Source organism: Chelonia mydas, chromosome 3 (genome assembly GCF_015237465.2).
Source record: "Chelonia mydas isolate rCheMyd1 chromosome 3, rCheMyd1.pri.v2, whole genome shotgun sequence".
Lineage (NCBI taxonomy): Eukaryota > Metazoa > Chordata > Testudines > Cheloniidae > Chelonia > Chelonia mydas.
In genome coordinates this window covers 111,724,974-111,741,590 of record NC_057851.1, presented here as the reverse complement: position 1 = coordinate 111,741,590, position 16,617 = coordinate 111,724,974, and the positions used below count along the sequence as shown (strand labels likewise).

The following is a 16,617-nucleotide window of genomic DNA, read 5'->3' as shown; positions in this document are numbered from 1 at the left end:
CACTTAAAAATTACTCGCTTTCAAAATCAGACACAAAATATAGAAGTGTTACAGCACACTGTTACTGAAAAAATACTTACTTTCTCATTTATACCATATAATTATAAAATAAATCCATTGGAATATAAATATTGTACTTACATTTCAATGTATAGTATATAGGGCAGTATAAACAAGTCATTGTATCCAATTTTAGTTTGTACTGACTTCAGTAGTGCATTTTATGTAGCTTGCTGTTAAACAAGGCAAATATCTAGATGAGTTGATGTACCCCCTGGAACACCTTTTCCTACTCTCAGGGGTACATGTATCCCTGGTTGAGAACCACGGCTATAGAATGTAATTGCCACCTTATAGAATTAAATACAGAATCTTCCCCCCACCACACACACACAAGAGTAGAACTCTATAGGATGTTTCAGTTTAACATATAGAGGGAAGATAATTCTGTATTTGTTTCTACAAATGTTTTGAGTAATTTCTATAGATCCTACTTAAGTTTCTGTAATGGTCCCTTGGTCTCATCCCTATTAAATGTCATGGACTTTTTACAAAAGGGGTACTTTTTCACATCTGCATGGTGCCAACCACAATCTGGCCCCAAAGGGTCTGTTTGATTGTGGATTCAGTTTTATAAAGTTAAGGGAGATCCCTTGCTAAAATGCTACAAACTACTGGTGAAAATAGAAACAAGATCATGTCTCATTCTGGAGTGCGATCCTGACCAGTAAAGAGTTGTATCACTTCTTACCCTGTAACCCCTTGCTACTGTGGCTCTCTGCCTGGGACACCCACAGTCAACAAGAAGCATCATGATTATTAAGCTGATGTTGGGGGGTTTTCTTTAATTTACAATCAGTGATTATTTCAGTGTAATCACTGCATTGAAAACTGCATGCTTTTGCAAACAATTTAGATTTGCTGTGTTACTGTATGCACTATGAAAGTCAAATAAAATTCAGTCTCCTGCTCTGTTTGGTTGCCGGGGGGGAAGCATGCATTTTATGTCTATGTATTAGGCAGCTCTGGTCCAATGCTTTGGATCCTGCCTGCAATACCACAGACTTCCACGGATCTCCACCGACCTTGGTTAACGAGCGGTAAGGTTACTCTCTCTACACTCTCTACACTCTCTACACACTCTACACTCTCTCTAGCCATAGATTTTCCCAAAAACATGTGTTCTGAAATGCCCAGCCTTTTCCTGGAACAATCAGAGGAACATTAAACTTTGTTGCTCCTTGAAGAATCGGCATTCAGGAGTTTGCTATTTTTACTAGAGTTAACCAAACATTTCAGTTTAAACACTGCACTGGACTGTTTAGATGAAAAATAAAACAAGTTTATTTAATTAAGAAGAGAGACATTGTAAATGAGTACAAGTATAAGGTTTAAAGTCAGAAATGGTTACAAGAGAAATAAAGATAAAACTTTTTCAAGTAACTAAAACTTAACAAGCTGGACTTGGGTCTAGTGAAAATCCTCAACACACCTTTCCTTCAAGATGGCTGACCAAACTCCTGGATCAGGATCTAGCTCCTAAAGTCAAAGGGCTGGTACCTTTGTCTTCTTAGATGAAAGATAACTTGGAGTTTCTTGGCCTCTCTATTTTATAGTCCAGTGAATCTTTTGAAATTGATTCTTCTGAAGAATACCTCCAGATAAATGTCTATATCCAGCTGGAAGGTAGGCAAAATGGAGTGTGTCTTGAAGGAAGTTTCCTTATGATTCTTCCTCTGCTGGAGATGTCTGCTAAAATGCAAATTTTTTTAGTTCTTGCTCCCTCCACTTCAAGTGAATGAACATTGTCAGTTTCCTCCCCGCCGTGATAATGTGAGGTTTGCCTCTACCACTTGTTAGCTTGATGAGTCTGTTTACACGACATGTAAATACATTCTCATTGTCTTTCAAAATACTATGGAAGTAACTCCTAGGTGGGGGAAACCACATGTTTTTTCCTAGGCTCGGGAAATTTCTGCTTGGCTGGCAAACACATGTTAAGAATTATAATTTCAGTTTATGTCCATAACTTTGCATCAGTTGCTTGCATCTACATTACACGAAGATGTTGTTAAGCGGTGAGTCATGAGCGTTTCATTGACACCTTGCACTACCCTTATCAGATAGATTTCAGGACATTAAAGAAGTGCGGTACACTTGAACTGGTTAAGCCAGCTACTGTTCATCACCAGATATCTGGGTGCCTTTTGTCCTCTGCCTTTGGGTTGTTCTTAATATCCTAGATCATGAGCATAACAATGGCAATGCCAAGATACTACTTTTAATAGACCACAATAGAAGTGTATAAATACTAAAAAGATGTCCCAAAACCTAGGATTGTGGTAAATTGACACTCGTACGTTTAAAAAAAAAATCAGTTGCTCACTAAATGCAGCAGCCTTTAGGGCTGCTCTAAAGAGATCAGAACCAAGGAGAACACCACCAAAAATATTAAATATGGGTGTAAGCATAATGTGTTAAACCCCCAAAGGATTTTAAAAGTTCTTGTGGTATACAGTGTATCTGCAGTAGATAGCAGTCCTTCATGCAGTTTGTTTTGAAACATGAAGAAATTAAGCAAATAGTTTGTTCCTCATAAGCTCAGTTCTGTGAGGTGCCCAACTCCCAATGGGGTAAGTGGGAGTGTAGGATGCTCAGCACTGGATTCAAAGTACTCCACACCTCATGAGAGTCTGTCCTAATATTGTGTGTATGTTATTCATAAAGAGAATCTTACTTCAATCGGTCTTTTGTTTGTATGTCTGTGATATAAACACAGACCACATATCAGCATGCTAGCATGCACTGCAACTATGAAGGAGGAAGCAATTACAGAAAGCCCCTTTTGGCTTGAAGTTTCTCGTACTTATTTTTTATTCAAAGACTTTTTTTTCATTTGGCGCAATTTTTTTAGATATAGTGAGGCAGTGCTTGAACTGGGAAAGCTGAAGGGTTGACACGCACCCATTCTGGCCGCAGTTGGTCTTGTAATTCCAGCACCAGCAATGGGCCACAGTTAACATTTTTCTCTCCCTATCCAGGACTTAGTTAACAAACCTTCATCACCTCCCACCCTCATGAAATCTAGACAACAGCAGTAACAGCCCTTTTCAGATACGTTAAGAAACCAAAATATCCCCTCCGCCCTTAAATAGGGGAAACAACATAAGGAAGCATAAGTGCTGCTCTTGCTTTTGGACAGTTTCCATAGAGGAAAAAGGAGGTGGTGTTAGACTTCCATCCCTATGCAGTGAAAGAATTTTTATATATAAAGCACACCAAAAATACATACTAACTGGAAAACCCTGCCAAGACTGATGTGCTTACATCTTTCTCTCCTTCCTTCCCACCTCTCTGTCACTACTGAGATCTGACAACAGCAGCTGCCGCACTGTGAACGCGCAAAATTTACTGAAAGGGGGGAAAGGACTGGTTCAGTTCAGTTTTCCCTCTCCATCCTCCCTTATCTTTAACTGCAAGTCCTTCATCCTGGAACAATCATTAGAAAGTGTCAGAAATAAGTCAGATGTCAAGGCTATACAGATAGGCAGGAAGGTCCAGTGGAGACCTGGGTTCAAGTCCCTGCTCCACCACAGACTTCCTGTGTGAAGCTAGGCAAGTCACATAGTAACTTTGTTCCCCATCTGTAAAATGGGGATAGTATTTCCCTATATCACAGGGTGTTGTGAGGCTAAATGCATTAAAAGATTGTGAGACTATAGAAATGGGGGCCTGTAAGGACCTTAGCTGGACAGATCTCATCTCCCTGACAGGAGAGAAGATATGATGACTACTTACCCAGTACGAGCATAGGTGGCAAAGTCAGGACCTCAGTTATTTTGAAGTGACTTTGCCTCAACTATGCTTGTTCCCTGTATTATGATAACTTTCCACAAACATTTGAACAATTTTGTTTTTCTAGCATGTTTACTAGAATGTTTCAGAGGCACATATCTAGTACTCCTGGGAGAATTCTGCACCACTGCGCATCGCAGAATTAATGATCCCAGCAGATTTTAATCTTTCCCTGTAGAAAAATTGATTCATGTGCCCTTCCTCAGCAGCAGTAGGGGTTGTATGTCCGGTTTGGGCATTGGGATAAGTAGGGGAGGCATAAACATGACCTCAAGAGGCAGGGCCGGGCTCTCTCTTTCCTTCTTGCTTGCAGAGCTGGGGAGGGGCAGGGCTGTGGACTCCCGGCTTCTGGCTCCTACCGTACCCTGGGCTCTAGCTGTTAGTCCCAGCTGGGCTGTGGGGGACGGGACTTTCTTTTCCCCTGCACAGGCCACTCTTGGGGCCGGGGCAGACCTCTTCTGGGGTACCTCCCCTGGCTGCAGGAAGTTCCGTACACACACTCCGCTTCTTGCTCCCGTTGGTCCCCAGCAGTGAGGGAAGGATTCACTTACTGTATGGGGAGCTGCCTCCCCCATCTGCCCAACCTCCATACAGCCAAACTCCCCACTCCCTGCCGAGTCCCATCCCCATGCATCCGGACCCCCCCCCCGACCATCCCCCACTAAGACCCCCACACTTGAATCCCCACCCTGCCTAGCCCCACCCTCTTGTCCCTGGACAACCCCAATGAGCCCCACACATACATCTGGACCCCCACCCCACTGAGTCCCAACCAGCTGCCCCCAGACCCCCAACCCACCAAGCCCTGCTAGCCCAGCACCCGGAACCCTGCACTGAGCCCCCAGAGGCTCCCCCGCTTATCCCCCTGCACCCAGATCCCCCTGCGGAGCCCCACCCCCCTACCCAGATCCCACCCTGCTGAGCCCCAACCACCTTCACCTGGACCCCCCTACAGAGTCCCATTCTCCCGGCTCCCGGACCCCCCATTGAGCAGCCCACACCCAGATTGCCACACACAGAACCTTCTCCCCCTCACTAAGCTCCTCCACACTTGGATCAACCTGGCAGGATCCTGCTTTGCCCCACACCTGGATCAGGGGGGCCAGGAGGTGCGTGCGTGCAACACTGTCCCTCTTGCTCTCTGTGAAGCCAGATAGATGTGCTAATATGCCAAGTAAGGAATCTATTTGTCAAAAAACATTTCTTGAATCTTGTGTGTCTGTATTGTTACAGACATGCTTGCTGACAGGTATTTTGAAATAAATTACCAAAATAATTGAAAATGGTGATTATGTAGTGTTATTCTGACAAATAAAATATGCAGAATTTTGCAGAATTTTAAAATATTTTGTGCAGAATTTCCTCAGGAGTAATCTGGCATGTAACAACTAAGCAACACTGAATAAATTTAGAATGTTGAGTGTAATTTACTAGCAGCAAATTTCTTCACGATCAGTCCATACAGCAAAAACTTTTTGGAAGAAAATGTCTAATATCTTTGAATGATGAATAAATTTGAGAAAATTCCTGTTCCCCAAAGTTTATGATCTAATGGCCCAGTCCTGCCACACTTAATGCCAGTGAGGACTGCAGAATCAAGGCCCAGCTAAAACAAAAAACTATTTATTGTTCAGCATTTCATGGAGTACCAAAGAGCACTTCCAGACACAGAGTATGTAGGCATAGCCATTACATTCAGTTGCATCATTGGAACTACCACTAAAGCAAGCCACGTTTATGTTAGAAAGTTGTAGAAAGGCTGTTGTTTACCAAATGAAACAATTAGGTTGTTTGTATATTAAAAACTCCCATTTGTTCATGTAATGAGCCAGGAGTTGGGAAATGTTCAATTTTAAAGAAATAATAAAACCAGTTTTAAACTTAGGAAACCACAAATGTCCATTTTTACTTATTTCTTTATTTGCTTATCCGTAATTCAAGAAAGGACTAAACCATTTGTTTTAGGTTAAAAAAATAAATTGTTCCCATGTGAAAATCTTACATGCCAAGTTTCAGCTTGAGCTTTGTAATATGTGAGCCAGCAATGCATGAATTCCTAACTGATCAGGAAGTATTTCAAATTCTTATGAGGGAAAGAAGGAAGGCATTTTAAACTCTTCTGCAATGTTCTGTGATTTTTCATTTTCACTGTTGTTCACAGCCAGTTACACTGTCTGCTTTGCTTGCACTAGCACAGTATTTCCCAAAGTGTGCTGCATACCCTGTAGAGCACAGAGGACTACCTGGGGTTGGTGGTGTGGCTAATTGTTACAATCAAAGTGGGTTGACATTTAACAATAGGTAGGTGTGATTGGTTTCATTTTCCTGAGCGGAGCCTCAGCTTCCCAATGTTTAGGAAAGGATATGCTCACACAATGTGGAGGAGTCTGGATTGCTTGTTTTACTGATTCTCTTCCTATGTTTCTAACCATTCCTTCAGCATCTCCCTTGGTGACTCCTCCTCCCCTTCTCTCTTTCTGTCACAGTCCCTTGGGGCGATGTTCTTTGCTACTTCTACCCCTTACTCCTGAGTGATTGCATCCACTCTCATAGCTTTGACTGCCATCTCCCCACATTTGACTCCCAATTCTAGCTCTCCAAGCCTGACCTTTCCCCCTCTGTTCAGACATGAGTTGCTCTCCTGGCCTTTAGCTCAAAGACAATAAGGCAAAAACACATCATGTTCTCTCCCAAGTGCTCCCTTCTCCACCGTGGTAGAGCTCCAAACCATATGTCAGTAGTTTTGCTTAAACTGCTGTGCACCACATTTTAATGTTTGTATGTTTGTTTTTTTAAAAAAAGAAAAAATAAGACAAATCATGGTCTTGGATGTCCATAGATTTATACCCTAGAGTAGCTGTTAAGAGAATATAATTACAGCAAGGTGATATATCTTTTGTTTTGAAAGTGCAATGTTGTGCTTCATGCTCGTAGGACATTGCTTATTACCAAGCCTTATCTGCTGAACAGTTGCAGACAGAAGCTGCCAAGATTCAGCCCAGCACATCATCCACTCAGGAGTTCTATGAGCCGGGCTTAGAGTCAGCCACCAGTGCCAAATTGGATGATTTGCAGCGTTCTTGGGAAACATTGAAGAATGTGGTAAGTCCTTTAATGTAGAGGTATCAAAACTGATCTGTGGTATATCCATTTCATAGGAATAAAATGGAAACAACTCATTTAACCTCGAAGGTGCAGCTCTACATAATACTCCTCAACACTTTTTAGCCTAAATGTTGGCATTCATGCGGCAACAAGAACTGTCAGTTCCACTTGTTCTGCATATATATGATGCATGAACAGCGTTCTGCATATATGCGATGAAAGACAGGCTGTGGCCAGACTGAATGAGGGTGATGGACTAAACAGAGAACACACAAGGGCATGATTTGCATAGGTACTTCTGATTCACTAGTAGTGTGGAAATAGGTTTCTGAACAGTAGAGGCTGAACCTTGGAGGGAACTCTGCGGCTGAGTGTCTGCACTCTAGAGCTTAGCAGAGAGTGCATGTGGGGAAGCCCTATTCTCTCCATCACCTCCTTTGGGGCTTATTATTATTTATTTGTAGCATGTAGATACCCCAATGAGGAATTGGGGCCCCTTTTTGCTAAGCAGTGCACATGCCTATAATGCAAAGATAGCCCCTACCTCAAAGAACTGACACTGTAAGTCTGAGAGACAATGGGTGAACACAGCAAACAGACAGGGAATGTATGATTGTGCGCGGTATGATGGCCAGTGGTCACAGCATACTAGCTGTCAGCCCATTTTCAAGTGTTTTGTTGGCAGCATGGCAAAGGTGAGTTTTGAGGAGAGATTTGTGGAGACTCTGGTTCAATTAACAACTGTGCCAAAGCCAGGTTCAATATTATTGCTATTTTTGCTGGACATTCTGGCGTTCTCCCTACTTACTTGCGCTTAGAGAGGGGGCAGGTGTGTGTGTACACATTACTTGCAGTTGGTCTATATTCTGCCATTTTTCGTACTTATTTGCCCTATTTTTTGAAAGTCTGTTGCAAAATAAGGCCATTTGTAAGCCCGAAAATGTAAGTAAGTCATAAGTGAGGATAGCTCCCTCTAGAAACACACCAATTGTCATTAATGTCCAAATTCTCCTTTGGTAGTTCTGTGACTAAAGGTATACGGTTCCAAAAGAGGCCTGAGTAAAGGTGGGCATGTACCATCTAAAGTGACTTTCTAAGCATGCTAAGCAAAAAATTTCTTTCAGTCTGTTCTAAGCCCACAAGGACTTTATTCCAACTATGAATTGAAATAACCCTGCACAAAAATCCACACATTTTTTATGGGATGGCAGAGAAAGTCCAGGGATCCTGTTTTTGAGGATATGTCTACACTACATTCAGAGGTATGATAGTAGCTCATGTAGGCATACCCAGGCTAGCTTTGATCTAGCTAGTGCAGTTAAATATAGCAGTGAGGACACAGTGCCATGGACCTTGGCACAAGTGAGGAACACGAGTACACACCCAGGGTTCCTGGCTGGTTTGTACAGCTCACACGAAAGCCCATGCTGCCTCGTCTTCACCGCTATGTTTAGTGGCCCCAGCTGGATTAAAGCTAGTGTGAGTTTGCCTACCCAGGCTGCAATCACACCTCTGATTGCAAGGTATGCATATCCTGAGAGGTACTGGATCAACCTGACATATTTATGCACACCAGCAAAACCCAGTTATCCAGTAATGTACAAAATAGCCCATCCTGTACACTTTTTTCCCCGGAGGTTCACTTACATGGTATTAATCCTAATTCTTGCTAGAGACAGAGTAGCTATTATGTGGATTGTGGAACCATGCCTGTAGCAATTTATGCACATGGCATGTTTGTGTACATACAGCCCAGAATGTGGCAGGAGAAATGTGCTTAGTTGTCACCCTTTTATTAAAATATGGGGGGTTAGGCATAGAAACTAGAATTTGGCCAACAGTGACTAAACATCCTTAGTATGACTTTTTTGCTATATAATTTATATTCTTAAAAACTGGTATTGCAGACCAAGCTCTTGGCTTAGTGTCCCATGAAAACCATGGATGTAGGAGGGAGAAGAGAGGAGTGAGCAAAAACTTACTTCAGGAGACAGAATATCTGCTTACAGCTTTCTTTCTTCTTTAGATCAGTGAAAAGCAGCGCACCCTCTATGAAGCTCTTGAACGCCAGCAAAAATACCAAGACTCACTCCAGTCCATATCCACAAAAATGGAGACCATTGAGGTGAAGCTGAACGAAAGTTTGGAACCTGGCAAGAGCCCAGAGAGCCAGATGGCTGCACATCAGGTAAAAAAAGCTAAGTAGCTACAGCTTTTGTTGAATTAGATGGCTGTATTATTCCTCACGGAATGCTTCACAAAAGCATGCAGGCTGATGGAAACGTTGTTTAAAATGTAAATTTTTTATTTAGGAAAGAGCTCCCTGAAGACTGCTCCACCTCTTGAACTCCCCACTGTTATGGAGATGGGACAAGATTTACAAAGTGTCTCAAAAAAGAGAGAGGGGCTAGACCATCGTTTTCAGCAAAGCTTGTGGGCCAAATTCTGTGCTAATTAACACCCCATATAAGGCCTCTGAATTCACTGGAGTGGCACGGTGTGTCAGTCAGCACAGCATTTGGCCAGTCACAATGTTTAAATTTGCCAGTTAAGGGAAGAGACGATTATAACTAGTTTTGGTGCATTTTAATCTGTTTCATTCTGATCTTTGGCTTGTTATAAGCACAGATGAGGGTCATCTTAGGAAATGAGTCTCTGAAATAATAAGACTGTAAAATAGCCATTTTGTTCTGATAGCCACACAACAGATCTTCCTCCGTGCGTGTTTCTAACCTTGACACAAGTGATAAGAGCACAGGGAAAGCAAAATAATAGAGTTGAAATCTCCCATGTAGATCTCAGAGTAGTATTTTTCCCTGAGCATATACAACTTTACTGTCAGAGCAATGGGTTATACCAGTATTTTCACTTTTGACTCATTTTATCAGGGTTCATACTCAGCTGCTTAAAGCTTCAAATTAAAATCTGGAAAAGTTCCATGCCACAGAAATCTGGATGGCCTGTGCCACCTGGAGATATTTGCACTCACAAGTGAGCAAAGTCCATAGGGTGGGAGGGAAGATGATGCCAGAGAGGAACCACTTGTCCCACCCCTTCATGTGGGAAGGAGGAAGATGCAGTGTCCCATCCACCTATTCATTATATTTTAAAATGGGTTCGATTTAGCCTTTTAAAATTATTTATCCCAAGGAAATAAATGATGGGCCTAATTTTCTGCCCACACTTAATCCACCCTCCTTTTTTGTGCTCACAAAGTCATTGTACACGCAGTTTGCTATTTAGACATGCCTTTGACTGGGACTGTTTATCAATTTGTTAGATATATAAATTACATAATTTGCACCCCCAAATAATTGTGGGAACAAAATTGCACAGGCACATGTGGATGCAGAAAGGTTGCAAAAATCTGTACCCAGACGTTCTTCTGGGCTGCATATGTTTTCTACCCATGTTCTTACAAAAATAACATAATAGAAAATTGAACTCCCATTGTAATGGAAAACCCTTCCAGTATGTCCTGTTAGTGAACAGTATTCAAACTGCACACTTCAGAAAATTAAAACTAGACTCAACAAAATACTAGTTCAAAATGTGACAACCTGCCTGTTTAGCAGCTACTGTATCTGAATGTTCCAGGTACTTCAGGGACTCCAGTCAAATACTGAATTCAGTACAAGCCTCGGTCCTGATCTCCAAAGCAATCCATGAGTTAGTGTCAAGCGATCTGAAGGGCCACCTTTCCCTTCAATGGGAGTTTTGTGGAATTAAGGAACACAGAATTTGGTTCTTTGTAATTAGAGCCAAACAGTTCTGGATCTGAAGCATCCATGCAGAGGGGCTGGCAAGGGACCATCCCCTACTGATTTGCCTGGAAGATGTGTTCTAAAATGGGAATGATAGAAGGAAGTCCCTATACAGCATGCAGGCTTCTTCTGAATGTTCATGTCTCTGGGTGGATGTTTTCAGTTCCATCTTAAAACCAAAACCCACTATAATTTTAGGTGAATTGAGTTTTCTAGTTGAACCCATGTCACAACCATATTTCAAATAATATTGTCTTCTCTGTCTGCTATAGACACCCTCTTGTACAACCTTAAATGTTTGCTGTGGAGCTCAAGCTCTCTTATAAAATTTCCTACAGATTGCTAATAATTATATACTTGAAATCCACTTTTAATTAGCCCATGTAATGATCCCCGAATAAGCATAGAAATGAAAGCTCCAATTGTTCTAGCCCCTTGATCTTGAAGAGTAAAATATGATAAACTGCATTGCAGTGAGTTCTGTTTTAACACATTTGCACTCACTTGGACCACTTCCATTTTAGTTTCTTATACCAGTATATGTTCCTTCACATTTTTTTCTCAATGAGAAATTAACCAATTTGTCTGTCTGCTCCCACCTTGAATAGGCTTTGATGGATGAGATTCTGATGTTACAAGATGAAATCAGTGAGCTTCAAACATCATTAGCAGAGGAACTGGTGTCAGAACCACTGGAGACAGATGCTGCTGATCAGCTGGCTTTGCAGTCCACGCTCACTGTCCTGGCAGAGAGAATGGCCACTATTAGAATGAAAGCTTCGGGAAAACGACAACTGCTAGAGGTACAAGAGAACTTTGAAAGGATTTTTTGTTTCTTGCCCCACATTTCTGATTCTGAAAACTGCTTTTAGCATATTTAAATATACAAGGACTTTTTTCTTCCAAAGGCTTCAATTGCTGCAACATTCCACTCTGCTGATATCACAATGTGTACTTCGGTGCATGTAAAATGCTACACATAAGAGACCTTGTGCTGCCATACTCTTCTCTGGGTTTTTGTCATGTCGATAATTGTTTTTACTTTCCTCTTGCCCCCCGACCACCCAGCTTCTATCCTGATTGATCATCTTTTGCTCCTTCCCTTCTATTTTAGGTAATTCTCCCTAAACTTTAGTTCAGCTTCAGTCTGATTTCAGTTTTTTTCATTCTTTCACACTGAGAAACTTGCTCCAATCATCCCATTAACCAAAATGCCAGCCTGGTTCCCACCATAATCACAGTACTAGATATGTCAGTTTCCCTCCCATTAGCCAAAGCAACACCCAGAGATCCTTCCACTCTCAGGCAGTCCTTCTCCTTACCTGCTAATCAAAGCACCAACTTTATTCCTTCTGTCCCTCCTCTGTGTATTAACTTCAGTATCAGCCAATTTCTCCTCTCCCATTTTTAGAAAAACTCCCCATTCACTGAAACAGAATTTCCACAAACATCCTCCCCTTTGACTCCTCACACTTCAAATTGCTCTGAAAAAATTGCAATATAAAGTTTCAAATGTATTGTTCCTCAGTGACTTCCAGTTCAGAGCTGGCAGCCCTGAAACATCACTCTAGAATATCAGTGGCAAACAACGTTGTTTCCAGCTCACATATCACCGCCAGTAATAAAAATTGTTCAGGCTTTAAAAGCCTGGCCCTTGCAGGGATGACAGAAACTACACAACCAAAGAAAAAAGGCAATGCCCACCATGAATAAACATGGGTAGCAAATTGTGATCAGACCTCTGAAAAGCCCTATGCTTTAAAGTGCCTAAGATTTACAGAATGGATGAAGCTTCTTTCTCTAATCCATCCATGCTCTGTTGTCTTCATGGGATCTTCAAAGGAGTTGTACATGTTAACTGGGGGGCAAAATGTAACTCTGTGATTGGAAGCAGTAAACTGTCATTTTTATCATTACATAAGCAGGTATGATTTTGAATACCAACCGGAAGCAGAACTATTGTGTAATAAGGTGACGTTCTTCGTCACTGTTCAGAGTAGAACCACACTTTAAGGAATTATTAGCCAATCATCCTTAAATACTCCCTGTTAAATGAACACTGGACAATCTCAGGTTTTTTTTTTCTTCTCACTTTCCCTTCCACCAAAGAAATACTCCTCAGTTTAATTTTTTTTAGCAGTTCAGTCCCTAATCTTAGGGAGTAAGAGCATCAAATCACCCCGTTCAGTGGTCAAGCATAATTTTTTTTAATCTGCCTTAAATAACATTAGTTCAGTATTTGCAGTGTTCCCTAGATATTATACTTACCTCAAGAGAAGTAAAGTAAAGTAAATGCTTCATATCCTGAGATAGTATTATCTAAGGTGATACTAGAATGTTTTAAGGGCAAGGACTTTACATACCTTTACACAGGAGTCCAGCTAACCAATCTGGAAATTAAGGGATGGAGGGAAAACTGAGGAACAAAACCGTTCGAAAGCGATGGCATTCATATGCTGTTCTGTTTATGTTGAGTCTTGCAATAAATTATGTACATGCTTTTTTCAGTTAGCAGGAAAATGGGGCCCTTCCATTTTTCTGACTACTGACTTTAACAGAATTACTTTAAGGCCTTGAAGGCATTTTTAATTTTTCACTAACTGCTTACATTCAGAAGTGTTGCAGAGTTTTGCAGGTAAGAGAATGCAATCACATTATGAATCTGGCTAGGTTCTTTTCTGTGTTGTGCTGTGTCATTGGATATGTCTGTAACCTCAATCAGAGGTTTACCTGAGCCAGCATGGCTAAAAATAGCAATGTAGATGTGGCGGCATGGACTTAAGTGTGGGCTATACAAGCATGCCCAGGACCCTAGATACTCATGTTGCTAGCTCATCTTGCTGCATCTTCACTGTTATTTTTAGCCATGCTAGTTTGGGTATGTCTACCCATGCTGCAGTCACACTTCAGATTGTAATATAGACATGTCCTAAGAGACAGAGCACAGAACTCACAGCCCAGGGAGAGGAGGCTAATGTGGCTTCCCAATCCTGGTCTGTTCTGGAACCCCCAGCATAACTTAGCCCAGGGACCCTGTCTAAATTATGGCAGCTCCAGGGGCTGCCCTGTGAGTAGTGGTGCTGAGTGCTGCAGTTTCACCCCCGGCACACCTCCTGTGCCCCCAGGACTTGAAAAGGAATCCTTAGGAGGCAGCCTTTAGACTGTTTCCACAGTGCCTGAACTGGGAGAATCCTCTCAACCAGAACCAGGGCTCTTAGGACCCTTTTATGTGAGGACCTCCCTCTGTATAGCTTGTATTCTGCAGGACTAGGCTGTATGTTTGCTTGGTTGCATTTAGGAGATCATAGCAAGTAAATAAAAAGAGGTAAGTGCTTATGACTGATTTTACCTAAATGCAAGGCCAAATACTGCTCTGTTGTACTAGAGTATTGATTTTATAGAGTAACAGAGCAAATTTATCCCCTGGTATTAATCCAATCATTATTTCCCGTCCTGTTTGTACCTACTGAAGAACATCAGTATGATATTGTGTAATATTTCACAGGCTTAGCCAATGGAGGATATTATTGCTCTTGCCTTCCTCTGTTTTTTCTTCTTATTGTTCAGAAAGCAAGCTCTGCCTACATCCGTAAGGAACATAAATATAGAAATATTTTTAGAGTGGTGTGATATACAGATTGTACTGCCATGAGTGTGGGATGACCATGTTACTCCACATGTGGAAATAACTAACAAGTAAACCAGAACTTGAACAGTGTTAAATTCAGTATTCTCTGGCTGAGATACTTAACCAACTGCAGAATTCTCTCAATAGTCCTGTCCTGTAATGAATCTTCTTTAAGATAAAATGAACAAGATAAACATCCAGAAAACTACCCAGATCCTTACTATATGCTGTGTCTAGTATTTGCCTAGCCCCAATAGGACCTGATCCATAGCCCAATTAATTCAATGGAAAGATTCCCATTCACTTCAGTTGGCTTTGGATCATACCTGTAGAGAGTAAATATGAACTCAGTCTGTGTCATGGAAATGTTGGGCCAGATCCTCAGCTAATGTATAGCAGCGTAGCTCCAGTGACTTCAGTGGAGCTAAACCAATTTATACCAGCTGAGAATCTGGCTCCTTTTATAATAGAGAATTCCAGGTGTCAAATAACTGTTTTTGTAGGTGGAAGCATTATTATAAGATTTTCCAATTGCTATGCAAGAATGGGCAGATGATGGCTGGAAAAGGTACTACACAGAAGTTGTATGTGAAAGAGAGACCGAGACAGAAACAGACAATGTATCAGTAGTCCTTTAAAAAAGACAGAATAATATTAATGATGGAATAGTATGGTAATTTTATTTTATTGTACGTTCTGCATATAGAAGTTATAACTTCAAACTTGGTTCTACATTCTGGCTGCAACGGCCTTTCTCACATCATACTTTTTTTGCCATTTAAGGTACCTCTCATCTGCTTTATATTGTATTTCTAAAGAAAGACCCCCAAATAACAGCCCACATTGTACCACTAGGAAAAACTCAATGAGCAGCTAGAAGAACAGCGACAAGAGCAAGCCCTGCAGAGATATCGTTGTGAAGCTGATGAGCTTGACCATTGGCTACTCAATACCAGAGCCTCTTTGGACACCACTTTGATTACTTCTGAGGAACCCATGGACATGGAGGCTCAACTGGTTGACTGTCAGGTAAAACAAAAGTTATGGTTCAGTTCTGCAACTATTACACTGAGTAATACCTTGCTCCATGAATAGTTCCATTGACTTCAGTGACATCAATGTGGACGTAGAAACATAGAATCAGGCTTATTCTTTGTTACCGTATGAAGGGACACACCCTTACGTTGGCCGGGAGGAGGCTGAGGAGCTCTTCTGGGCCCATGCTGTACTAGCAAGGCACCCCTGCATGGCTTGTTCAGCCTAGAATAGGAGGAGCTTCAAAGGGGGAATTTACCACAATAAGGAGTGGTGAACAGGAAGAAGACTCCTCCCCCAAGAGACTGACAGACGTGGTCCAGCCAAGGAGGAGTCAGCTGTGGGAAAAACTATTCCCAGAGATGCCCTGGCTGTCAGCAAAGCAGTATGCCCCAGGAGGAGAGGTAGGAGGTAAACCCCATGACTTTGGGAGACTAAGCTGATAAAGCCAAACATCCCAGGGCTGACTGAGATACTGGCCCTTTTCCAGCCACCCCCAAGTGTTGCCAACTGGGGTAGAAGAGAAGGTAAATTATGGACAGTGGGACCTGGAAAGCCCTTTCCACCCACATACCTACAAAAAGAATGATCAAGTACAGTCAAAACATGTTTAAAAGGCACAATATTTAAACATAATGTTAACAAACTGTTATATCCTGGTTCCTGAGATCCTTGGGATTATAAACTTCCAACAAAAAATGAACCTTAATATTTAAAACTTTTGTTAAGGCAGAGTTAAGAATGCCCAGTGATAGCTTGTGCCCTTCCAGAACGTTGAGTTCAGCAAAACTCAAACGTCTGAAAACCAGAAAATACTGAGTTTAGGTAAACACCCAGCCAACCGTAAGTCTACCCCCATTCAAAATGGCGGTATCCCCTGGGAATTATCCGCATACACTCCAGCTGTATTCACTGTGGAGTGTAGCTGTTCTGAATGGCAGAAGAGTAAGTTGGAGCAGCTTGGAAGAACTGTGATTGTGTTGTGAGGAGATCTGGATTGAGTCCCCCGATGTGAGGCATCAAAGGAAAAAGGTGCATGTGTACCTTGAGGTCTGCATCTCTGCAATACATAATTGTGAAGATGGTGACAGTAGCAGGGCACTGGGGTCATCTTGCCATGTCTTGAGGTATGAGAGCTGTCTGTGGAGGTAATGATTAGAGGAGGAAAATACAGGTTTAGGTGGTATCCTGTGTGCAAGTGTGAAGGGGCTATATAAGGATAGGAAGTGG

General features: G+C 41.8%; 1 protein-coding gene across 1 annotated transcript in view; it reads left to right on the top strand.

The window, feature by feature from the left end:
- The window catches only part of SYNE1 (spectrin repeat containing nuclear envelope protein 1), a 497,076-nt gene that overhangs the window by 338,383 nt on the left and 142,076 nt on the right, over nucleotides 1–16,617 (top strand). The window contains 4 exon segments of the mRNA XM_043543166.1: nucleotides 6,790–6,957; nucleotides 8,987–9,148; nucleotides 11,333–11,527; nucleotides 15,208–15,381. Coding sequence (XP_043399101.1) covers nucleotides 6,790–6,957; nucleotides 8,987–9,148; nucleotides 11,333–11,527; nucleotides 15,208–15,381 — 699 coding nt within the window.